The sequence below is a fragment of the Clarias gariepinus genome, chromosome 27, assembly GCF_024256425.1.
Source record: "Clarias gariepinus isolate MV-2021 ecotype Netherlands chromosome 27, CGAR_prim_01v2, whole genome shotgun sequence".
Lineage (NCBI taxonomy): Eukaryota > Metazoa > Chordata > Actinopteri > Siluriformes > Clariidae > Clarias > Clarias gariepinus.
In genome coordinates, this window is record NC_071126.1 from 6704589 (window position 1) to 6731475 (window position 26887).

The following is a 26887-nucleotide window of genomic DNA, read 5'->3' on the forward strand; positions in this document are numbered from 1 at the left end:
GTAATTTTTTTTCTTTTTTTGTGGTCCGAGAGTGTCCCTGGTGCCATTGTTTATCGACGACTGTGCAGTATAGAGAAATAATTTTTCAATAAAGTAGTGAGTATGAATAAATAGATGAGTTTAAGGAACATCACACAAATATTAGCCATCCAGAAAAATGTTGCAAAAAAAATTTACCAGGTCAGATAAAAAATAAAATAAAATAAAATAATGTGCAGTACAAAGAAAGAGAACAATAGATGTCTAAATGCGTGATCTTGACAGTGAAGGTTTCAGGCATGTTGTGGTATTCATCTTGCCTAGAATTCGACCAAAAGATTACATAACATAAATAAGGAGATAGTTTAACTGCTCCATAACTCATTATTTACAGATATACATTTTCATACCGAATATTGCACTTTGGAAAAACCTAGTTTTCAGGCGATTCTGAACATTAATTACAATGTAGAAAACGTCCGCTTTGACCATGTGATGGGTATCTTAAAATATCTAGCCCCGCTGAGGTTTCCTCAAATTAAAGTAATGTAAGCCAAAGTGGTATTTTTATATCCTGGGCTTATTATGAAACAACCTATAACATATTCACAACACTGAATACTAAACATAATATTTAATAAAACTCATTGGTCACAGTCTGTACAGATTACAGAATGATTCTAACATCCCTGTTGGATGATATAATAAGCAGTTATTCTGCAAGGCACAATGTCAGGCTATCAAAAAACTGATGGAAGGCTACAACATATAACGAGACATATTTGCTCTGCAATGTAACAAAACACTGAACACCATCAGCCAGCTACGTGGCCTTGTCAAATATCTAAATACACCAAGTCCTCAGCCCAAATCAACCAATATATTGAACCATGTTCTCTACCTGGTGCAATGCAAATTAACCAATCCCGGGGTAAGTACAACCAGCACTAGTTGTTTTAAAAAAAAAAAAAAAAAATGCAATAGCAAAAGGTGTTTAAATGTTATGCAATTAAAACAAATTAGAATAACACAAACAGTTAATATAATGAGAGAAATAAAAACACTTGATGGATTAAACTTTGTTGCATGTCATAGATGACGCACAGCTGAATAAGACAATACCCCTTGGCTAGACTCATCAATTCAGGCAGACAATACTAATCTTAAAATAAATTCAAGAGATGAGATTCAAGGATCAAATGCTATTAATATGGCGAAAAAAGATCTCCCTGGAAACCGTGACCTTTTACAATGCCTTTTAAAGTGTCCGATCAGTGTCAGCGTGAGCCCACCCCCCAAAAAATCACTTGGTCATGCTGTAAAGACAGAGCAATTTTTTAAAGGCAGTTGATACTGATGGTGCCTAAAAGACTGCCTTGATTTTCCATCTATGGTGATATAATTCATGCATATGATTTACTTCAGAATCCACAGACTAATATGAACATTTCTAATGTGCTTAAAAAACAAAAAAAAGCTACTTTACTTCACTTTGCATCTCTTCAGTCACAGTATCGCCACTTGACTACAATGAATTTGAAAACTTTGCATTAATCCTAAATGTGAACACTTGAGAATAAAGGAGTTTCAAATCCTGCTATTGTCCTGACACCTTCATAAAGAAACCTAAACGCTGGTCCCAGATCAGCCTAAAAAGCTACTGTCTCATTACCGATAGCAGATACTGCCAATAAACACTCATGAAAGCATCACCTGTGCCACGCACAGTTACAGAAAGTCCATGTACACTTCAAGTGTCTCATATATATAGCAACATCATCCAGTTGAATGACTGCAATGTGGCTACAAAAATACATAAAAGGCAGGAATAAACTGAGGTGACTGAGTATTGACATTCCAGCATTATTTGACAAAGTGACATGGACCAGTGAACTATGTAACAGTCAGTATATTACGTGGTGATTGACTAAAGCACATGGAGAAAGTTTTTTTTCTGTCAGGGTGATACACCTTCCTGGTCCATACTGCACCCTAACGCTTCAATGTCATTGCTGATGTCTGAGATCATACGGTCCCACTCATCACCCTCAGAAGACACTGTTCCTTCATCTGACCCTCCTGCTGCCCCGTTGCCGTTGGTAGTGGAGTCAGAAGCTGAACTGGCTGTACGTCTGTAGCGGCCAAAGCTGTCAGTGATGATGCCGCGGCCGTCCTTCACGCCGATCGTTTCCAGGAAGTTCTCGAAATGTTGACTATCCTTCTCTGGGATGAAGGGCCTAAGGCCTGCCAAAGAATCAGAAGAATTAGTACTGTTCCAGGTACATTTCAACATACACTTAATTGACCAAATATTGGTAACCCTTCTGTTGCCACAATGCACACAACTGAATGAAATCTATTTGTAATTTGAATGCTGTAGTATTACAATTTCTCTTCACTGCATTAACAGTGCCCCAGTGCACAAAGCGTGCAAACGTTTACGTGCAAACTTGGCTATTACAAGTTGTGCCAAGTTTGCATGTAAATAAGTAGCCTAGAAAAAGAAAGCAACGGGGACATTTGTCAAGCTTTTGAAAATAGATAGCAACCTGTTTCACGCAGTATATATTCTGCCGAGAGCAACAGCGAAACCAATTCTGCCCTTTAAAATGTTTCCGGTAGGTTAATCAGAGTTTTTTAGTGTTGTTTTATCGGTAATGTGCCAAAAAAAACAAACCTGAAACAATCCATCTCGTCCACTCACTGTTTGAGTAACCATATGTGCATGTGGTTCACATAAACATTAAAGGTATGTGGGTCACAGGTGGGTCTTTTGTGTACTATGAAATATAATCCTACAGGTGTCCCTGCACTTTGACTACAAACACCTAAGAATCTTATATGTGTGAAATGGAAAATGACACTATACTGTACATGTATATGTAAAGGGTGGTGGTGTTCTTTTTAAACTATTTTCCCCCCAAAAGCCCATATCGTTTGTCAACCCGAAAGTGAGCATAATAGAGGCAGGGTGTTTTTGTCCTTTTAAACTGTACTGAGCATTGAAGCTGCTCACAGGTAACCTGTTAACTTGATTTGATTTTTGGTCATTACAGTTTTTTATTTGATCCAATAGCACTAATCTTTACTTGATTTGTCTCAAGCAGCTATATTTGTTAAAGGTTTTGAAGTATTAAATTATTAAAAGTATCTAATAAACACTGAAATATCGTCTAACATCTGTTACTGATTGTATAAAGGTCATGTCTGACATGAATATAATGTTAAAGATAATGTTTTTCCTCCCAATCGCCTGCATCATACTCCGGTTCAGTAGGTGGTGGTGTTGCACCAACAATCCATAAATTGAAAAGAAACAGAAGTGATACCCTTTCGAAAATTGTGTAAAAAATTTGTGATTTGTGAAAGATTCAAGTGTTTTTTACTTACTTTACTTCTTTTTATAATTTCAGACCTTTTAGCATTTTAAATTTATCTAGATAACTTTGTGAAATTGTGGGAATCGATTCTCAATCAAAAAGTAACCGATTAAATTGCATGGCTCTACTGAGCATCAAAAAAAAATATATACATATTTTTTTTCAACCTTAAGGCCTTTTTTTTAGGGTTGCTTACTTCATAATAATTAAAAATGCCAATGACCTAATAACCTAAACCCCAAAACTGTACTAATTAAAGTTTCTAGTAACGTTAAAAAAAGAGCCCCAAATTAACGTTTTGGTGCCTCACCTTACATCTTCAGAGTGTTAACGGGAGGCGAGTACAAGCCAGCAGGAGGCTACTTGGCATGTTCTTGCTCAGAGCCAGCAGTTTTAAACCTTGCTAGACGGCATGACGCAACAAGAACTGTAAATGATCATCCCAGGTCCGGAACACTACGTGACTGTTCTGTCCAAGACATGCAGCACCTTAGTGACTGTTTGAGAGCACGCACAGAAGGTGCACAGCTTGTGTCAGGGTACAGGAAGGACACAACGATACTGAGCACTGTGACTTTTAACAGTACATTCATGTCTCCATGATGCACACTGTGATTGTTTGTCCACCCATTACCATGTTTTGCATTATTTCATCTCTTGAAAGCTTAGTGTCTCTTAGTGATAGCTTAGTTCATCTCTTAGCTCAGTTTACAAACTGCTGCTTGTGGTTTTGGTTTGTTTAGCAAAGATTCTTTGACACAGTCATTGTGGTATTTTGTGCACCCTTTTTAAAAGACTAGACACAGCAGCACTAAAATGTATATGTGACAAAAGTCTGTCTGTAATGAACTATTGGTATAGATTGCAATGAGGGGGGAAAAAGGTGTTTTTTTCCCCCCACAACTTTGCAATCGTTAATGGCAAAACTGTCTCTGTTAAAGTTTTTAAATGTTTTAAATGTGTGCTAGCAAAGAACGAGACGAAAAAGACAATTCAGTAGCTTATTGGGCAATAGTCTGTGCTAATGCATCAGCAAGTATGACAGACATGCGTAAGCCACACAGAAAAAGATTATGTAAGCAAGCATCAGTTGTCTCCAACACCGCAGACTGGAACGGCTGTGTACTTTTCATTTTGCTCTCTTTAGCCACAGGAAATTGTGCTCACCGAGTAGGAGGAACTTCCTGCTGTCTCCATAGAGCTGTCTCAGGTTGATACAGAACTCGTGAATGGAGGCGCCATTTCTGTACTCATGCAAGTGTGTGGCAAACTGCTGAATCTCCTGAGAGGACAATTTTGTTCTTAACTGGATGGCAAGAAGAACAAACGGTCCAAGTTTAAGAACTTGCATTATAAACCAACTTTGAAACTAAATTAATAATATATATTTATGTGTATGAAAAAATAAATAATAATAATAATAAATTCTCATTTAGTGTGAATCTCTCTCACGGTGGTCATGTAGTCCTGGAGCAGTTCTGCTGCCGTTGTGCTTAATTCACTCTCGCTGGCTGTTTTGTCCTGTGGTGATGCTGGTGTGGATGATGGTGATGAACACGGAGAGTGTCCTGCAGCCTCTAATGAGCCCTGAAACAAGCTGTAAATGGCCAAAAGATTACTATTACAGCATCCTAACAGCCAAAGGTGACTGAATTGTTGACTTACTTAACGAGAATTCACTGAATATCATTAAAATAAAAATCTGATTAACATGTGCAATTAAGTAAATACTTACAATGTGCCTGGTCCTCCTTCAAATGGCTCTTTAACATCCTTGCTTGAAGAGTCATCTTAAGATTAAAACAAACCCAAGATTTGTGATTAATGACATATAGCACATGTGATTTAGTATGCAGCTTCCTTTCTGCTACACTAAGTTCTTCAATTTAATACAGGACAAAATGCTAGTTTCATTTACCCGTTAAATAATAGGTCTTCTCTTTCATAATCACGTTCCTCATGACTTAATACAAACATACCCATACCCAGGACAGGGTGCCATGGTAAAACCACATTTTTCTTTTTTTTTTTGCCATACTTCCCAAATTTCACAGTACATTAAGTGATGTATAATATGTAAGGCTAAAAAATTTTCTCAGATATTTGAATTAGATTTTGCTCACAATCCAACTTTTTTTCCCTTTGCAGTCATGCCGACAGCTTTTAAATAATGGCTGGGACTAGGTAGCAGGCAGAGTTACAAAAATCCCACAGAGCTAGTCCTTGAGTTGACCATAAAACTTGAGACAAGTTTCTGTTTACTTATTATCTTTAAAACCCTGCTGCAAAGAATATTACCCCCAAGACACATATTTCCCAGCCAATGATTATAAAAAATAAAAAATAAAACAATCGTCTCCTTGCAACTATTAAAACATCATGCCTTTGACTGTACTGATTGGTATGCCAACAGTTTGAATGAACAATTCCATCATCAGTTCAATATCATACTGTGCATGCCTAAACAGTGCATGTAGTTCAGACTAGCTGTCGAATTTGTTGTTCAACATTGGCATGTGGAAAGTGATCTGTACATGTCACTAGGTTTAACCCAAGATTCCTGTGAAAAAGGGTGCAGACATGACATGCTGTCAGATTAATGAACACGAATGCATGTCTAAAAAAGGCTACACTCACTACATATGTGGCTAAAACAATTCAGATCTGGTTACCTGAATTTTGCAATACAGACAACATTCTAAAACAAGATTTAAAAAAAAAATCTGATTTTCCCCCGTGTGAACTCAACAACTAATCACACAGTTAAACAGTACAGCAAAAGTTGAATATTTCAGCTTAAAGCATTTAAACATTATTTTTAAGTGACTAAACTGACAATTGTATTTGGATTATACAAGTTTAAACAAATTGTAGAATGTGGATCAACTTTCAAGTTAAACAAACATTAAATGATCTTCAGTCTACTTGTTCAGCTTGTCTGTTGCACTGATAACCGCCATACAGTTAGTTATCTCTCGCTTTTACTCACCGCTGTAGAGGGAGAGGTGCCGAGTGGGCGTTGTGGCTCCATCAAGAAAGTCAATGGTCCTGTCCAGGAAGTCGATAGTAGACTCTGTGTAGACTATCTGAAAAACCTGACTAAGAAGTAGACAGAGCTCCTCTGCTGCTGCCTGAAACAATACAACCAGAAGAGACAATCAATAATCAGTCAAGTCTTGACTACTTTCACTTATATAAGAAGACATTTTGCAAATAATGGAATAACTGTACAAGGGGTGTTCAAGTCAAACCAGTACCTGTAATGAAATTTCTTGTGAACGAAAGTTTAAAACTGAAATGACGTTTACTTAAAACCCATTGCAGTTGTTCCCATGAACATGCAGTGAGAGAGACGCCTGATCCCTTAAAAAAAATAACCTATCGGCAAATTGTGGAAAAGATATACAGTGCTCAGCATAAATGGGTACACCCCCTTTAAAAAGTACCAATTTAATCAGGAGCTCAATGAACACAAAAAAAAAAAAAAATTTCCAAAATTTTCACAAGGCTGAGTTTTATTGAACACTTGTTTAAGTCCATAACATGAGCTTAAGGTTAATAATATAACTTGGATCACAAAATCTTCAGTTTTAGTCAAATTGGTTGAAGCAAAAATGAATACACCCCGCAACAAAAACTACATCATCTAGCATTTTGTATGACCACCGTGAAGGACAGCACCAAGTCATGTGACATATTGAAATATCTATCTTTTTCCATTCTTCAAGAATAACCTCTTTTAGAGCCTGGATGCTGGATGGAGAGTGATGCTCAACTTTGTTGCTTCAGAATTCCCCACAGGTGTTCGACTGGGTTCAGATCAGGAGCCTGGTACCTGGTAATTTAATCACCTTCACCGTGTTTTTTCTTCAGAAATGCAACAGTAGCTTTAGATGTGTGTTTTGAATCATGGCACGATGACCAAGTGCACGAAGTGATGTTAGCATCTTCTCCTTTAGTATAGAGCAGTACATTGTTGAGTTCATAATACCATCAATGAAATGCAGCTCTCCAACACCAGCAGCACTCGTGCAGCCCCACATAAGGACACTGCCACCACCATGTTTCACTGTAGGCATCATGCATTTTTCTTCGAAATCCTCACCTTTACGATGCCATACAGTTTTAAAACCATTAGTTTCAAAAACAGTGATCTTTGTCTCATCACTCAAGAGTCCCAGTAGTCTTCACCTTTTTCAGCATGGGCCCTAGCAAATTCTAGGCATGCTTTTTTGTGCATGGGCTTAAGGAGAGACTACCTTTGTGAACGATACCCCTGCATGCCATTCCTCTGCAGTGTGCGCCGTATGGTGTCATGGGAAACGGTCACTCCAGTTTGGCTTTCTACTGCTTTAGCTAACTGCAGTGAACTTGCATCTCATCAGAAGCCGCTCCTGTCGAGATGTTAACTTCCATGGATGGCCTGAACGTCTCTGTAAGATGGTTGCACTTCAATCTTTCTTAAATTTTTGGATCACTTTTGCTACAGTATTTTGACTGATGTGTAAAGCTTTGCTGATCTTCTTGTAGCCTTCACTTTTTTTGTGTAAAGAAATTATTTCCTTTCTTAGATTTTGTAATATTTTTCTTCCGTGTGGAGCCATTGCTGACAGCATAAAATGGGAAGGGCCTTTCTTTGTTAAGTAATGCCCTTTTATAGTCACCTGTCTGCTGGAAACCTCTTAAATGAATCATTAGACTCACCTGTGGTTAAATGCCTGTTAATTAGAATTTTGCAGTCTTAAGTGTGGCTTTTCTCCTAAGGCTATAATTGGGGTGTACTCTTTTTTTGCAACATGGGCTTGAATTAATTTGTGTGTGTGCAAATTAGCAAATTGCAATCAATGGCCCACAAGGTTTTCTAACAAATGTAGTGGGGTGTACTTATTTATGCTGAGTACTCTGTAGCTGTCTGTGGGAAAAGTTCAGAAACTCGGCTGGGAGTTATTGCCACATCCAATCCTGACCTCGTTTCATGGCCATTTTCGTTTGGGTCATTAAAGAGTTCCTGGGAGGCCAGCGTTTTAGACATGAAGCAGGAAGTTTGAATATGGCTCTAATGAGGAAGCTTTCTACCTTGATAGTATCTAAGCACTAGTGAAACACTGGGATAAGTTCATAAAGTACAAGGAAATTATAAAGAGAAATAAAGAGAGTGTCCTCTCATAACTGTGTAGAACGCCCCATCCTAGTAGGACAACACTGCTGCATTTTTAATAAGTTATTAATTCAATTATGGTTTAACTTAACATGTACATGATTAACAATACATGATTTAACAAAGAAAGGGAAAAAGAACAGGAAACGCAAGTAATTAAAAATACACAGCATACTGCATCGTATCATTTAATACAAGCCTCTCAAATTTATACGTCTGAGGATTATACGATACATTCACTACTGTACAGTAAAGTAGGCTATTCATTATAAAATACTGCTTACATATTATGTGAGGCACAGTAACTATCTATCCATTCACCCATCATCCTTGTCTCATACTGTATGTACCACTTCGCCTGTGTAGAACTGCTGGGAGCCTGAAGTTAATCCCAACCCTTGTGGGCACAAGCAAACATACTTAAATGCCCAATCACACATTACGAGCACTTAATATTTAAACTGCAGTTAGCATATAATGCATGTCTTTGATCAGTGGGAGAAAACACAGAGGAAATCCACCAATCACGGCAAGAACATGCAAACTCCACACACAGACAAGAGATGAGATTCAACCCCCCAGTTCTAAAGCTGTACGGTAAAAACTATACTCATCAATCAAAACTAAACACTAAGTCTCAGTACCACCTGGTATCATCATACTATCCTGTCCCTCCCCTAAGCTTCCTCTCTAAATTCAAGAAAGACTATAGGGTATCTGAGTATGCAGATTTTCAACGAGCAAATTTGCTCTCAAACGAGTGCACTAGTGGCGGTCTCTTACTTTTTCAGTATCTGCTTTTTGTCTAGGTTTAAGGTATTTTTGTGTTTAGCTGTGGTGAAAAGTCTTGGCCAAGAGATGATTCTTTTCACCATATTTATTATTATTACATTCTAATGTGCAGCTTTGGTTTTGTGATTTGCTTCTAATAGTCTGAAAAAAATCACAATCACTACTGTCCTTTTTATACTTCTGAATGTTTTCATTTAGGCAATGCTTATTTTTGCTGCATTGAAAATGCTTAAAGACACTACTTTTACACAAAAAAAAATATCCTGAAGTTGTGTGAGCTATTTGTTAGTGAGTAAGAGTCACTCGGTCAGGGCTGTAAAAGCTCAGAGTACCCATGATACCTCAGGAAAGCTTTTTCATGATATTACTGAGATTTTTTCATATAAACCAAACTGACTAAAGGCTCAAAATACTGCTCTTCCATACTCAGCGAACTAACGATTTTGTTCTACTTAGTAAAAGGTGGTGTTTGAGCTGAACAGATTAGAGACCTTGTTCTCGACGGCCAGCACGAGCAGGCAGCAGACATCCACAGCTCCGCTTTCAGACAAAGAGCTCAGAGTAGGTGACTTCGACAGCTCCGGACATGTGCTGGGACAGGGTGAGCCTCCGGGCTCTTGAGCTACACATACACAGAAAAAATTACTAATGAGGAAAAACTCTCCTCAATTTGATTATGGTTAATTATTTTACCTTGTCTTTTTTGAAGATGAAAAATGCAGTATTGAGGATCAGGACACTAAGAGATCTGAGCGCATAAGCATACCTGTTTTCAAAACGACCAGGTGGAGGGAGTCATCTCTGATGTAAGAAACAGCAGCGATGTCATGGATAGGTACTCTCAGGATGATGTCCTCTCCGTCACGCCACACCAGCTTGATGTTGTACGCGGACAGGCTGACCACGGCATCTTGCTCTGATGTCAGCTGTCCAGCCAGCTGGTGTGACTTCTGGAAGCAGAAATAAATAAACAAATGACGACAATAATAATAATAATAGTTTCCTCTGTGACTAATAATCATAAAGCAGAAATGAAACCATGCACTTGTTATCTTACTCTGGCATTGTCAATCAGCTGTAAAACCTCAGTGCGACTGGAAGGATTCAGGTACCCTGGGACTGAGGTCAGCTGCCCCAGATACTACAATGTGACAAAATACAAACAAACAAGACACAAGAGTGGATCATCTACTGACCTATCAACAGACCTTCCATCAGTAGTTTTCTTGGTTGGGGGAATAAAATATAGTCAGGAAATCGGGTAATAAATGTCAACAAAGACGGCTCCAAAAATGGCTAGCATATTATTGTACTGTACCGGTCAAAAGTCTGGACACAAGTTTGGACATTTATTTTCTACTTTCTAGAACAATACTGGAATTTTCTAAATTATGATAGAATGCATATGACATCAGGTAAGTATGTAACAACGACAACAACAACACCAGTCAGTTGTTATTTTAAGACATAAAGGTCAGCTGTTTAAGCCCTATACACTGTGTATCTTTCATGTTGCACGTCTACTGAGATTATTCTCACCTTGACCTCTTTCTCGATGTAGTCGTTGAGCAGAATGTCTGGGTCAATGCAATGGTCGGGGACAGAGAGTGAGAAGGTGTGAAGAGGCCGTCTTTCTGCACACTTGTCCTGAGCTTTCTTATCTCTTCCTTTCTCCCCCTTCAGAAATACGCGCTTAAATGGAGACACGATACCCGGCTGTGACAACGAAGGAAAAGAAGGAAGGGGAGAATGAGCAAAGCAGAAATTTTACACATGGCGCTGTGGTGCAAACAATGCACAATGACTCCACTGGTATAGTCATTTAATACTTTTTACACTTCTACTCAACACAACTGATCTGTGTCTCCCATGTTCCTGTGGAAACTGTAACCATAGTAACCAGAAGCATATGCTTTTCTAATGTAGGTTGAAACTAATTTACACTCTCAGACAGACAGACACAGACATCTAAGTTACATGCTGACTATTGTCTTGTGTCAGCAAAAACAAGATGGCTGGACTATTCGTGCACAGCACAAATGTACAGTATTCCTTGAGTATCCTTTTCTATCCTTTTCTGTATGAACAGAAAAGACAATAACTGATAATACAAAGCTTTTCTTAACATTACCAAAGGATTATGACCTTGAAACTGGTACTGTACTAGGGTTGAGTATTTTCTCAGTGGTTAACTAACAGCTAAAGTCGGCCTAGTAACAAACAACAACTGTGCACATTTTCCCTTCCTCATTTTCCAAAATTAAGAAACGTGTTTTAAACAAAAAAACCTTGTCAAATTTGAATAAAACCACACAATAGCAGGGGGAAGAATTCAATAAGAGGAATAAAAGGTTTACCAAAAAGAAACCTACCTCTGTCTCCATGATTACTCACTAGAAACTCTATAGCGCACACATGCAAGAGTAGAAGAGTAACTGTCGCCTTCGGTGCTCTTCAACACAACGCTCCTTTACAAACCCAGTTGCGCTCGCAACAGGTGGCACGTGGCACGCGACGAATCAGACGCGAGCCATCAGAGCAGTAAACAGCCCTCAAAGCAGCCAACTCCAGCACACTCCACCGCACAAAAACACATTGACGCAACCGCTCATACCCTTAACCGCGCTGCAAAAAGGAAGACAAGTGATCACAGCTTCCTGTGAAGAGACTTAAAAAGGTATATGAAACTGCCCTTGATCCATCTTGCTGTTTATGTGAAAAACACATAGCTACTCTGTTAATGACTAGACACCAAAATCAGTTTAAAAAAATAATCTCAAAGCCAATCTAACCACTTAAACATTCCCTAATACACAGCAAAATACATCATAAGATCATTTCCTGGTTCAAAGAACAAACTTTTACCATTTCTGTAACTTACTTTCCGTGCCTCCTTTCCAGTTACTGGCCTTAAAATCTACTTTAATTATTTACAAGGCACGGGGCTGGAATGCTACAAGAGCATCAACATTTCACAAATCTGCCCCTACATGTAATTTGAGAACATCCGATGCTACAGGTGAACTAAACCCACTCAGAACTGCCGCCCCCTTTATAACTGTCTTTACTCCATCCATATGATCAATTGGTCTGAACGAGAGCGCTCGAGCACTTATCAAAATTTTATGTCTTAAAAGAGCTAGCTATAACGAATTTTATCATTAATTCATTCATTTTCATATATAAATTATATCATTTACCTTTGGATAGTGCTTGATGCTCAGACTATCAGATACTCAGATACTGAGTTCACATAGGCATTGGGAACAGACTTGAAAACTTTACTGAGTAAAATGCTTACTTTGTAGACTTCAAGCATTCAATAGCTCACTGCCGCTACAACCGGAACTTACACACCCAAACATTCTAACCTAACGACTCCATGATTTACAGTATAAGAAAACTTGTGAAAAGTATTTATAGTGCTGTTTATGTGCAGGCTTAAATAGTGCCACCGTGTGGTGATTACCTAACACCAGCCTATGTTTCATTTTATATACAGTATATGAATTTAGTGTGCATGAGAAATATTATTTTTTAATAAAAAAAGGATTTTTTCCCTTACCATCCAGTAAAATACACTGCCTGGGAATTAATGGATGAATGGATGGATGGATACATGCAAATACCTAAGAGCCTTTGTTTGAATAATTACTGCAGTCAATAATATTTTTTAGCTGGTTTTGGACGAGACCCGTCGGACTTCTACAAAGCGCAAACGGTAATGTTTTGTCTAGGCTTCTGATTTGCCCCGTGTTGATCAGGGAGTCTCCTAACAGCACTTAACAGGACATTTGCGTTTTTATGTGTACAAAGATATTTTTGAAACGTAGGTCATGTGGACACAGAATTATTTTAAAAAAATGAAGGAGAAAATTCTCAGTTTTTAAATATACCCAGCTACGTGTGGATATGGCCCAACACCCAGTAACATCTGTTCCATGATGACATGACATCATCCAAAATGGTTAAAATAAAAGTAAAATAAAATAAAATAAAACTTAGGAAATTGTTGAAATTGCTGGAACTGGGACTAATATTATTAAAATCTGGAAGTATAGTGCAAAACTGTGTGCTACAAGGAAGAAATCATAAATGAAGATCACTTAAATGCTTGATGACGTGGCATCAAACAAAAATTTACAACAGAAATCACAGCCATGATTAAAAGTACAGTAAAGTAAAGTAAGATCATTTCCATAAACACATTGTGATGAGAACTTAAAGGACTGGGACAAAACAGCTATGTGACCAAAAGAAAGCCACTTGTTAGTGAGTCTAATCAGAAGGCTTCAGTTTCTTAGGGAACAGAGATTGGACTTTGATGCATTCAAACTGTACCTATTCCAGAGTGAAGGAATAAGGATAAGAAGGAAACATGCACACATCATGCAAATTTCCCACAGCAGAAGCCTCTGGAGGCTGTTATGATCTGGGGGGTTTTCAGTCAGTCAGGTCTAGAATCAGCAATCTTATGTGGCAAAAACAATAAAGTCAATCGACGACCTAAATCTTCTGAACGACCAGGTTATCATATCCTTTTATTTTTTTCCCCCTGAAGACACAGAAATAAGCCAGAACTTATTATAAGTATGGTTCTGGGAGCATGAGAAATTATTGTTAGACAAACTGGGCACGATGTTGCATCCCATAATCAAGGCTAATGATGGTCTAACAGAATATTACAGTGTGCAACATTTTTTAGCCAAGCAGTATATAAACTGTATGGACATAAGCCTAAACAATTCAGTTTGTAATCAGATATCAGACATCGCATGGACTTTCGATCCAAACCAGAAACATTTTTGAGTTCATCATTTTTTAAATCAGATTTATATCCAGTAGAAAGATTCACTGTGCCAGGTTGTCTCTTCGCAATCCCACGAAGAATTATATTAATATGATTAGCTAATGAATCCTACCTGTTCCAGTCATAAACAAACAAACAACCAGTTAAATTAACGGATCTGTCTCCTAGACCCACACTAAATAATAATGTTTAAAATAAAACACAATAAGGCATGCAGTTACAGGGACATTCTTGGTGGCAGGCAAGTTTAATGCGGTCCAATGAAACTTACAGTTGCTCTTATCACCCTGATTCGTTTTTATATTACAGACCAACCTGATTAAACTATTTTATTAAACAATGAGACTTCACACATTTAAATTGGACTTTTCAAAAAAAAAAAAATTTTAAAAGTCTATTTACTATTATGGGAAAGTCCATGAAACAAATTCATTCATTTATCTATTTTCTCTGACGGGGGTCATGTTGGCAACAAGATTCTAATAGCACTTACATTATAAATGGTCATAACCTCCTATAATTAACTGACCAGGTTCACAGTGTCGTTCTTGGAAGAAAAATTCGCACAAACCAGGAAAATGCAGAAAGCGCAAAAAAAAGTTCTTTATTCTCAAGCCTTTCCCCTGGCAGAAAACGTTTATATTAGAAAGTGCTAACAACAGAGACTTCTTCCAGAAGTGTTCTTTAAGGATCTCTTGGCAAAAATTTTCACCATCTGCAATTTTACCACTTTTGTTAAAACAGAATATTTTTTTGTGTCTAAGATTATGGGGAACACCCAACATTAAGGTCGCTGTCTATTAATCGTTAGTACACAACAGTTAGCTCTGACCGAGTAATCTGATTGGACGAGAAACATTCCACAAGTGGTGATAACAGACAATAACAACATTGGGACATTTAACTACATGCATCACTTCACGTTACAGGTGTTCTACAATCAGTAATTACACTGGATGAAAATGGATCAGGACAGGACAAAGTACTGAGAAAAGAGTCTTAAACCCTGAAAACCAACATTCAAAACCGGTCACAGAAGCGCTTTTAATTTTTTTTTTTTTAAAACACACCTGATACTGTTGTGTCATCTTAAACAGCACACTTTCTCCCCAACAATTTCTTCTGAGTCATTCTGTGTTCTTTTATTTACGGCTACAAACTAACTCGCTCCTAACACAAGGCAAAATCTGAAATCGCTCTCCAGCCACTGATCAAGTGTGGGTCGAAACTTGGTGTGCCATGACAATAGATTGCACACACTAAATATTGCACTAGCTTTCTATTTAACACTAATTGAGATTTAAACAAGGGACCTGGAAAGTATTCTAAAGCGGAATAGGTAGAAATATAAAATTACACTTATGAGATTCCTAGGACTGTCCACCATCTAAATAGTTTATTCTCTTCACCTTTTGGCTACAAAATACCGGTAAACATGTAAAACTACTTTCACTCATGTTAAGTACACTAATTGAAAATCGTAGAAAGATGTGTGTTGGCGGTGCAAAATAACTTGTTAAATAAACAAACAAATCATACTAAAAATAATTTTTTGGAACTGTTGTATGAAAGCAAATATCACATACTGTAAGAGGGAGGGCTGTTGAATATCAGCATAGTTGTGATATATGGAAACAAAGCTAATAATTAAAATAAGTGTATTATAAACCTGTGATTAGCTTCTAGTACTGCATTACAGTTTACACAAATGACTGAGCTGTTTAACATAACATGCAACTAATTTTTGCAATGTACATTATATACAAACTATAATATAAAATAAGGTAAAATAAAATCCATGTTAATCATATTTCATAATCTTTGTATTTACCCAATTGTTGCAGGCCAGTACCAGTGAGTAATGGGTTAAGTCGTCTGTGTGTCTCCATAATGATGTGTACTAAATGCTGGTCCCTGGCATGAGAATAAAGTCAAGCCCATGATACATCCCACCCTAACTTCCTATTTCTAAAAGGAAATGTAGGATCAAATCTCAGGCCCTAAACAATTTCCACAGGCTCTTTAATCCTCTGGAAATTAAATGAACAGAGTGTCCTGTCACGGTCACTAATGATCTGTGCAGTTGTTACAATGTACATAACATATGAATCAATAAATCCAAATAACGGTTTTAATTTTAGTCATGGACAACTGAAACAGAAATAAATTAAAACTTGTAAGACTTCCAGCAGCCTGCCCCACCTGCTGACGGAGCAAATGGCACTCATTTCCTCAACACGGTCTGTAAACTCCCTGAGAAACCCCTACGATGACGGCTCAGCTGAGGGAGTGTTATTGTTTTTCAGATTAGCAAGAAAAAGAAACAACGCAGCGGTGATTCCTTCCCTGGCTCCTGAGTAGGCAGTCACGGGGGAGTCATATCCTGTCTGAGTCTTTAGCAAGCCCTGCCCTTTATTCTCCCTTGTGTATGCAGAGGGAAAATCTACATGGCAAGGCTGACATGCCTAGGAATCCATGCGACACGGCTGATTGAACCGGGGGCAAGTCTTTTTCAAGATGCCACAATATTGCCTTGCAGCACAGCGCGATTATGAAATAAGATCTTACACATATAAAACAAGGGTATGAACATTTTACAATAGTATATTAAACAAGCATCGACACATGCTAGGGTTCCAATTATTTACATGCGTGAAAACTTAAAACCCTAGTCAGCGCTTTTTACTTCTGTTTGACCAAACACTTTGCTTTAGAAAATTATACAGCAGGTCTATTGGATACCATGATTGGTCAGAAGGTGTTGATCATTTTTTTTCTAACAGCAGCTCTATTATGCACATTCAGCTTTCACATTTGTACACATTTATACTAAAGCACTCAATGTAATAGGGGCTTATTTTTTTGTAACAACTGTAATTAAAGAATGAGCCTCTGAAAGAAACAGTGTCTTGTGAAAGGGGATGTTATAACGACTTTAACTAACTTGTTGCATAAGTTTTCCATGTCACAAAATGCTAACTACATGGATGAATCAAAAATTATCCGTCTCATTAGTGCTTTCGGTTCAAGGCTACTGCCTCCCTAGTAACTGCTGTACAGGTGTGAACCTGTTACATTAGTTCATTTGTAACTTCAATGCAATTTAGGTTGGAGGAGGTACCTGATGCTAAAACAACTCACGAAAGAGTATTTAAAATAAAGCTTTTGAAGTTTTGGATATCTGCAAACAAAATTTAGATTAATACTCTAAAGGTGACAGTTTCTTTTATAAAATCTTTGCTAGTGACAAGACATGGATTCATCATTACAAGCCTAAGAGTTAACAGCAGAGTATGTAATGAAAACATCAATCACTGAGAAAGAAAAAAATTAAAAAGCCAATCATCAGCTCGAAAATTAATGCTTACAGTTTACTTGGATTCTTAAAGACTAGTATTTGAACATCATCATGAAAAAGGTTCGATAATCAACAGCGCTCGTTACAGTGAGAGGCTTAATGAAGAGGTGAAGCCTGAACTTCAGATTAAACTCAGAGGACTGCTATTCAAGGCCATCATGATCTCGCATAAGGATGCATGTCCGCACACTTCTGCCCACACTGTCGACATACTGCAAAAACGTCATTTTGAGGTGTTAAAGCATCCTCCTTATAGTCCTGATCCTGCTCCATCAGATTTTCACCTGTTTGGTTCCATGACAGCAGCCCTACAAGGATAAAGATTCACTTCTGGTGAAGTGAAGACAACGGTGCATTTATGGCCTGTGGCTCAGTCTAAAACATTTTTTAATGTAGGAACACGAAAGCTGGTTCACAGATAGACAAAGTTTATTAAAAAGCAAGGAGATTATGTTTAAAAACAATGTATTTATCTGTTCCAAAAGTGAATACAAACAAATTCTACAGCCAGAATGCAGATAAGTTTTGACTCACCCTTGCATAAACAAACAGAATTTGTTAATACAAAAAATTATTATATAAGTAAAAGTTGGCAAACTGTTTTTGAGGAATGAAACACTTCAGGAAGTGCAGTGATTGGAAACTAATCAACATAACAAACAGTTTGCTTCACAACACCAACCTCAGTGTTGATTAGTTTTCTAAAAGAGCAAGCCTCACATACACACTGTGTAATCTGTCTATTATCACATAACTAAATAAAACGACTTGATTTTTAAACCTTATACTTAATAGGCATTTCAAAAGAGCAACTTGGACCTACTTCCTAGTGTCAATTGGGAAGTTTAGAAATGACCAAAGAAAAATAGGCAAAGCATTATTCTGAACAGTTAAATATCCATGACAATAGCAGTAATGATGATGATGAGCGGTTGTTTAATAAACAGGCTAGTTTTTATTTTCCAGTTAAAAGAGGCTTCTGGTCTAGGAATGGTGTTAACTTCTTTATTATTTAACTTTATAAAACCACTTTTTGTGAGGACACACTGTGTCGCAGACTGCTAATATATATTAATATGTTGAGCAACCATAATTAGACAGTCTAACAGTCTTATGTTTATTTAAACTCGCTAGCTCTGTGGCTAAGCTAGGACGCTACAGAACGTTAGCTAGCCTGCTGCTGTAACTACTGTAAGTAACGGTAGTCTTTAGCTAAAGCCTGACACACAGTCTGACAGACACGAACGGGACTTACCTTTTTAATTTTCTTTTCATCATCCCCCATCTCTATGTACAAGTGCTATTCATGTTTACTCGGATAGAGGAGACTATCGGGGCTTCAGTAAGCACTGCTCTGTGTCTCTGTCTCTCAGTGTCTCTGTGTCTCAGTAACGTTAATCTGAGCAGTGATCCCCCGCTCGGAAACACTACGAGCTGAAATAAAAAAACGCAGCTCCAGAACTTATTTATGACATTATACAAAGAAAACCGCCTTCCATTTTTCCTTTTAGTGTAGGTACTTGTGCGAGAAACGTAAATAAAAAATAACCCAGACTTCAAACTAAAACAACAGCACCAAACTTTTCAATCGTGCCGCCATTTTGGGCGTAGGACGCGTTACCCAGAATGCTTTGCGACTCTGAGAAAGTTTACAGCTACAGGGTGGACACTGGACATGTCCCTGTTAGACTGGACATTTAGACCAAGTTAGCTAAAATTAATACAGATATTTCTATTTTTATAGCAAATTACTTCAATCTAATGTTTTGTTCTGTTTAGCTGCCAATTATTATTATCATTATTATTGTTATTAATAGTAGTAGTAGTATTGCTGTTGTTGTTTTGTTGTTGTTATTGCTATTTAAATAACTGTACTTTAAATATTTATTAATTAAAAGACTACACCTTACTCAAGGACAATTCACAGAGAGGCGATTTATTTTATTGACATAATCCAGCTGTTCAATTATTCTTTATTAGTCTTGTTATTTATTTGTGTTCAAAATAATAATCCATCCCTTTCCTGTACCGCTCATCTAGTGATTGCATCAATATTATCTATCATATATCATTATATGTTATATATCATTATAGATGCTATATAATATCATTTTGTTCTATCAATATTTTCTTACACATTTCACACTCATTTTCCTAATTTTGTAAAGCTGATTTACGACAATGATTGTTGTTAAATATATTTATTTTTTGCGCTACTGTTGCACTATATATTTAAAAATAATAATAATAAAATAAAAAAAAGAAGTAGAGAGAATTTAACTAAATTAAATTGATTGCGAGGGCTTGGGGCCTACCCCAGGGAGCTGAGGAGACAAGGTTGTGGCCACAAGCATACAGTACATATTTACACATCCAATCATACACTACAGGTAAGGAATGTAATAGAAATGAATGTCTGTTGGACTGTGAGCTAACCCAAACCCAGGCCTCAGATCAGAGGTGAGATTTGAATTATGAGTGTGCGGTGACAGTGATAACAACTAAGCCACCATGCTGCCTTGTGCAATAATAATAATAATAATAATAATAATAATAATAATTAGGCATCATGGTGGTGTAGTGGTTAGCACTCTGGCGTCGCAATTTCCACCTTGGATCTATTGCTTGTTCTCCCAGTGCTTGGTGGGTTTCCTTTGGGTACTCTGGTTTCCTCCCACAGTCAAGCAGATTAGGCTTATTGGCATTCCCAAATTGCCTGTGTTGTGTGTGTGCCCTGGAACGGATTGGCACTCTGCCCAAAGTTCACCCTACCTCATGCCCAAAGTCTCCTGGGACAGGCTGAAGCCCCCCAGCCCCCGGTGACCCTGTACAGCTATTATTGAATATTTACCTTACAAAACTCATATTTTAGTAAATTTGTTTTTGGGTTATTAAACCCAATGTAAATTATTTAGTCTAGTAGTTATAAGACATTAATTATGCATATAGCAACTTTTATAATGGAAGAATGTGATCTGCAAACAACAAACAAAGTAAATAAAAAAAGAAACCTGTTGGCTAAGCCCACTGAAGACCCCAAACCCCGCTTTAAGACACAAAGCAACTGCAATTACAGGAACACCAAATGTTCCATTCATAAAATTGAGCAAGAAATGCCATGATAGAGTAAATTATAGAATGTAATAATTCTTTATTAAACAACAATATGTTACTCTGGGAAGTCTATCTCTATCATATCAGTACATTCACATACACGTCTGTACATATACATCTGTATATAACCACTTTTGATCTGTCATCTGGCATCCTGTGCATGTGTATACAGTATACATCTTATGGTATATTTGCACACACATTCAAGCTGTATATTCCTTTGTGTGTCTTAACAGAAAAGTCTCATCTAATGATTGACAGTAAAGCTTGACAAGTTTTTTTTCTTCTCTTCTGTTTGTATTATTCTTTTTTTTTTTTCATCTAAAAATCAAAGTATACAAAAACAACTGTAGCACCATGTGTTTTAACATCATTAATGTTGTTCCCTAAAACATAGGGCATTGTACAATAATGGACATCAGATTTGTTTTTGTTTTTTTTAAATAATGGGGTTCCAGTGAAACGATTTACTTTCATTTATATTGGACAACATCAACGAAACCTGTTTTTATGATTTCAACGAAAGCAAATCTTACAGTCAGAGAAGTAAACGCTACACACAGTAGCAAATAGTTTGCTGAATCATTTTTATCAATGCTCTTAAACATCCCATGGAATTCTGGGATATGGTTACATACTCGTCAGATACATTAACACACTCTAAAACGTAATCAGTATTATTCGAACCAGTCTCTCACAGCATTGATGACGATTCTAAAATCAGCAGCATTTCATCTGACAACCATAGCCATTTATAAGATCAGTTTCCAACAAAATTTTACAGCCAGACCAACAGTAACAATAACGACATAAAAAAAAATATTTAAAAAAAAGAGAGAAAAGAAAAAATACACACAGGTTCTGGACATAGAGATGACAGGAATATACAACACGGCAATCACCTTCTGCGTTTTCTTTTTTGTCAGCAATTCCTTTTATCAGCATGATCGTTATGCCTCTGGGTGAATGTCGAAACGATGGATTCGTATCTTTTTTCTCGTTCGGAAAGAAAAACCCTAGTACAGATACAAAACAAGGGAAAGTTTATAAAAACAGATGACATGAGTTGAATACTTCCTCCACTGTTGCTTCTTTGTGCATGTTGAGAAATAATAATAAGTGCCACCGTATTTAGGAGACTGGAGTTCGGCTGTAAACTGTGTTGAGGTGCTTGTTCTTCCAGAGTTAAAGAGTATGTGAGATTAAAGGAGCAGATCCTTCAGATGGCTGCCTTGCTCTGAGAGCCACGACATGGAGTCCTGCAGTCCACATTCTGTGGTAGCACCTTTAGAATTCGTCTGTAAGCACCAGGTCGACGAACATAAATGCACCATTTGTTTTTGTTTTTTTAATTCACTTTGTCTAAAGAACATTTGGCTCTGTTTTGATACAGATGGCACAACTGTACAGGTTGGAACTGAACCTGGCGCAATGAGCCACTACTTGGCAATGCTTTGAAGGAACCCAGGGAACGAGTGAAACACTGCACTCCAGAAAGCTAACATGCAAACATATTGGACGGGTCAGCACACGAGGCATTCTGTGGACATGCTAGGAAGCCGGCTGATGTCGGGGCAGTCTGTGGGTGGATTCAGCACTAGTCAAGTCTTCGATGCTTCCTATTACCGTCCTTAATCGACCCGTTCAACATCATGTCTACGTACGACATAATTCTCCTATTCATATTGTTCCTACATAGGTTTTTGCAGGCAGAAATCCATTTGGCTAGACATTTTGGTTCACAAGACAAACAACAGACAGAAAAAAAGTTGGCACTACAGATCATTCATCTTGCAAGACAGAGGAAGGCATAGACAGAAACACATCAAATTAATTGCTAAACATCTTCACGACTGTGTATCACTTAAGTGAACCCTGTTGAACAATGGACATTCTAATTACTTATTAAATCCAATTTGACCCAAATCATAACGAGGCTGTCGGTATACCTGCTCGTATTAGGAAAACATAATGACCCAATATTGAAGCAGGTGTTACAGTAAGTATTGCCTTGCATATCTATATGATCTCTGGTAATTTAGTTTCGCGAAGACAAAGCCTCTTAAAGTTAAGGAATGTCGAATGTATTCGATGCGGTGTTCTTTTAGGTTAAACTTGATTACAGTACTGTGTAGATTATGAAAGAGCAAAGAGACACTGGCATTGTTGTTTGCTGTACTGGCTGCCATGGCTAAGGAGAAGCACCCAGTGAAACAAGGCACCACAAAGTATCTATTAATACAGGACTGTTGTTGGCCACTCTTTTCCATGTACTTTTAAATGTGGTGAAGGGTTTCGAGTGTCTGTTAATTACACAGCAATTCATGTGTCGTTTATTGATTTGTAAGGCAGTAATCTAAACAGATGAACACGTGTTTTTTTTTTTTCCCATTTGCCAACTTGGTCCTCATGCAACCTCTCCATGTAAATTCTTTCAGATATAGCCGTGAGCAAGGGGAGAAGGAATCACAGTGTATTTGCACCTGGTTAAATGTGTATCTCTCTCTCTCGTGAAAGAGTGTTAAATCCGTAGTAGCGGAGTCTGTACGTGAAGTGTGAACACAGCAGGGGGTGCCAGGCAGCCAACTCACCCAACCATCACATTCATTTAATCATTCACACTATCATGAATCAGGGAATATCCCAGCAAACAACAGTGCGACAATGTGCTAAGCACCGAGAAAAGCCGTTGGCGTCTGGGTTCATCGGGTGGAGCCAGCGATAGATATTACACAATTCACACAAATGCTACTGAATCTACTCTAGAGCTTAAACTTGCTGGGCTGGTTTTTGCTAAAGCGTATTATTCTTCTGAATAGAACAAAAGTCTCTAAGTTTTGAAGGAGCATGTTGATGTGAAACTGTACTGGTTCTGGTACGAATGATTTACTGGCTGCTGTCTTGGGATAAAATATTTGCATCAGAATATACCCAATCTTAATCTCATGAGAAGGGTGGAAGGGTCAAAGCAGCAACCAAGGATGGAGCAGAAACATTGGACAACTGACCTGAAGATCAGTGGGATAGAAAACGTGTGTGCGAAGACATACACGTTATCGTCTGTCCAGTCATTCTTTTCCATCCATGGCAAAAAAACCCCATCACCCCATCCACTACAACCAGTCTGAAGTCTGCTTCTGAAATCACAGCAGGCACAAAGAGGTCTGTAGTAGCCCATGTCTCTATTTTTGCACGGAACCTTGGCATCCTACATTATTGTTATAATTAGTAGTAGAAGTCCCTATTAAGCTGCTGAGAAAAATCTTGCTAGAAACAAATTTTTAAACGTTATAGCACGGAATAAAAAAAACACTTTGTGTTGTGCAACTAATAATAATCATAATAATAATAATAATAAATATATATATTTATATGTGTGTCATCAAGCCTCATAGCAAACTCATCACACGCAACATTCCCTTTTAGTATACTTTGCTCTATGTACAAGAGAGATTGACAATAACGCCACGAAACTGTTACAGTTATTTTGCAAAAGAGCAGCACCATTGAAACACTCACGCACTGGCTGGCACATACAGAGAACCCAATTATTCATCAAAGTACACAGCCATAGCATGCATCCTTTAGAATAAAAATAATCCTTTCTTTTTGTGTGTTTTTAAAAGTGCACACCAACAAAATAAAAGCTTCCTAATGAAAAACTCATAGAAAGAACAGTGCACGGGTGACAAAACTTCGGCCACCCATAGCTTTCTTTCTTTTTTTTTTTTTAACAGGCATCCAAATTGGAACCTTCACAAGAGTAAGGAATGATGGAGGAATCTTAGAACTTAATCACAGCACCGCTATTTATGTAAATAAATAGATGTATTCATTTATTTTAAGCTATAAGGTACAGTTTTTTGTTATTTATTTATTTATTTACTGACCACCGTTTTGTTAATTAAAACCCTGAACCATCCAATCTTTGGGATTTCCATACTTACAGACATGACATTTAATAACTAAATAAGCTTTTGTGTGCACAGTTTATATATTGGACATTGACAAATAATACATAATGAACATACAAAATGGCCTAACACTCATGCAGGTGAATTTTACTCCATCCAGAATCGCATATGAAAAGAAAATCCGCAATGCATTTAATATTTTAAGGCCATTTTATTTACTAAACAGTTTATGGCAGTGTTATTTGTCCTAGTGATTGAAACGATGTTCATCTTAATTTGGATTTTTTTATATCTTATTATTGGAAGTGAAATTAAACCAGTTATGGGTACACAAACTTTCTCAAATTTTTGTCAGATTTCAACAGAGGTCAGTAAAGAGCTACTTATAAACTTTTTAATATATTTTTTCCAATAAAAAAAAAAAAGGTTGAACACTTTACGCTCATCGTGTGCTTTTCTTTTACGTGCTGGATAGATAGTGCCGATCTGTTTTTCGGTTTCATTACAATCACTCATAATTAAAATAGGCACAAAATATTTACTAGGAACTGTAGGAAAATTAAGATAATGAGTACGATGGTCCTCCATCATTCCCTTGAGACTTTGCACATCTCAGATTCAACAGGGACAAAGACACTATCCAACATATATATAGATAGATAGATACTGGTGGCACACATCCACATGACTAGGGCCCCATTTAAGGATTGCTTATTTCTGACTTAGTTCTCCATATCTGTAATAATATTCTCTTTATTTGTGAAAATAAATGTTACATTGTCTCTGTGTAGACCTTTGAAATACTATGAACTTGGCTAAATTACTGAATCAAACTGAAGAAAATAAGCACCCAAATGGAGAGAGGTGAAGCAGTGTGTGTGTGTGTGTGTGTGTGTGTGTGTGTGTGTGCGTGTGTGTGAATAAGAGAGGGGAACGGGGGTGCCTTTATAGGGAGGACTCGTACTGGAGCAGCTCATAGAGGAGAGGCCCATCCCTGTACCTGATGCCCACTGCATTAGGGCTAATGTACTGGAGTATATTTATGGTCCGCCGCAAACGGCGGTCTACAAAGTGTGCGTCCCAGGCTGGGTATCGCTTCCTGGGCATGTCAATCTTAATTAGGGGCCCCTCGGGAGGAATGGGCCGGCCTGCTGCATCAGTGGGCTCTACAGACCTTACCTGGAATACAGGCAAGCAGGTATCCGTGGCAGCCTCCTCGGCTACTCCGTATTCCCCTGAGGCCATGCCTCGAGTCGGAGTGGCCTGAGAGCCACGAGGCCCTGGAGTTGGGGCCATAGGCTCAGCCTCTGGTGGCAGGGGGAGGCCCCAGAGGAGCTCAGCACAGCAGGAGCTTGCTAGGATACTCAGCCTGGGAGCCATAGGATGCAGAACCCCATAGTAAAGGACCATGCAGGCCACTCCTAAGGCGAAGCACAGGAAGACGCCGCAGAGCACAGATGCGGCATATGAGTCAGTGGTGACAGGGTCTCTGTAGACATACCACAAGGTAGTCAGGACAGTGTTCTCCACCAACACCAGTGAGTAATAGGCTATCATTCGGTATCGAGTCCTGCCTTCCTTCACGTTGAACCAACAGAAGACGTACACTACACCAACCACCATGTTGAAGAGCACCTCCTCCCACTTGGACATGCAGAAGTCGGTGCCACCATGAATCACCCAGAAGGCCATAGCACACCAGTGTAGCACCACGAAAATGCCGAAGTAGAGGTGGAAAACCGAGGCAAAGAGGGCAAAGGAAAGTGCCCGTGAGGAGATGGTGAAGATGCGCCACAGGAGATGAATTAGAGCTCCTCGGTAGCTCATGCTCTTTTGGTCATCGCGAGAGTCACGCAGTAGCTTATGGTAGGAGGCCAGCACCCAGGAGAGAGACAAGAGAGAGGCAACGGCTGACATGCCTGCAGTGAGGGTGGGGAGGAATGACAGAAGGAAGACAAACAAGCAAAGAGAATAAAACTGACCGTACATGTCTTTGTTGTGTGAAGCATACTGAATGGTGGGCAAAGGTTTGCCTCGTACAAAACATTTGCACACTATGCACAAAAAGTGACTCTTCAACTATTTTCTAATCAACAACCAAAACTTATCTATGCAATTTGTATAATCAATTAGACATATCTCTGAAAGGCACACTGAAACTATTTTAAATAAATATTGCATAGGAAACCTCTATAATGTAAAACAAAATTACACTATGCATAATTTTAAAGATAACTTCTAAGCATATATTCTTTAAGCTGTTATACAGTAAATATTTTATTTATAAATAAAATTAGTTTGTAAATAACAATTTATCTAGTAACACAAATTAGGGCAGTGTGGCTTCATGTTTGCAAAAACACAGACGCAGTTTAAATGTAA

The 26887-nt window shown here is 38.0% G+C and overlaps 2 protein-coding genes across 3 annotated transcripts in view; both read right to left on the reverse strand.

The window, feature by feature from the left end:
* Positions 1-598: 598 nt before the first annotated feature.
* ccm2 (CCM2 scaffold protein) lies at positions 599-19083 on the reverse strand. Of its 2 annotated transcripts, none has more exons than XM_053489107.1 (10): positions 18733-19083; positions 10849-11025; positions 10367-10450; positions 10076-10259; positions 9801-9931; positions 6349-6490; positions 5095-5149; positions 4812-4956; positions 4527-4665; positions 599-2223 (listed from the first exon to the last, which is right to left on the reverse strand). In XM_053489107.1, exons 1-10 carry the CDS (start codon positions 18760-18762, stop codon positions 1937-1939), a joined length of 1374 nt encoding a protein of 457 aa, XP_053345082.1. In that variant the 5' UTR covers positions 18763-19083; the 3' UTR covers positions 599-1936. The 2 variants fall into 2 exon arrangements, with proteins under 2 accessions (XP_053345082.1, XP_053345083.1); XM_053489108.1 differs by lacking the exon at positions 18733-19083 and adding an exon at positions 11682-12239.
* A 5636-nt stretch (positions 19084-24719) lies between these two features.
* Positions 24720-26887, reverse strand: part of xkr6b (XK, Kell blood group complex subunit-related family, member 6b) — a 49298-nt gene continuing 47130 nt past the window's right edge. Inside the window, exon 3 of the mRNA XM_053489199.1 lies at positions 24720-26424. Coding sequence (XP_053345174.1) covers positions 25451-26424 — 974 coding nt within the window. The 3' untranslated portion in view covers positions 24720-25450. The remainder of the gene's footprint in view (positions 26425-26887) is intronic.

What these genes read in the sequence shown, in the direction of transcription:
- ccm2 (XM_053489107.1), bottom strand. Translation starts at nt 18,762, where the DNA reads ATGGGGGATGATGAAAAGAAAATTAAAAAG. An exon ending in GCACCTCTCCCTCTACAGCG is followed by an intron (nt 5,150 to 6,348) that starts GTGAGTAAAAGC and finishes TTTAATCTTAAG; the next exon opens with ATGACTCTTCAAGCAAGGAT. An exon ending in TCCAGGACTACATGACCACC is followed by an intron (nt 4,666 to 4,811) that starts GTGAGAGAGATT and finishes CTTGCCATCCAG; the next exon opens with TTAAGAACAAAATTGTCCTC.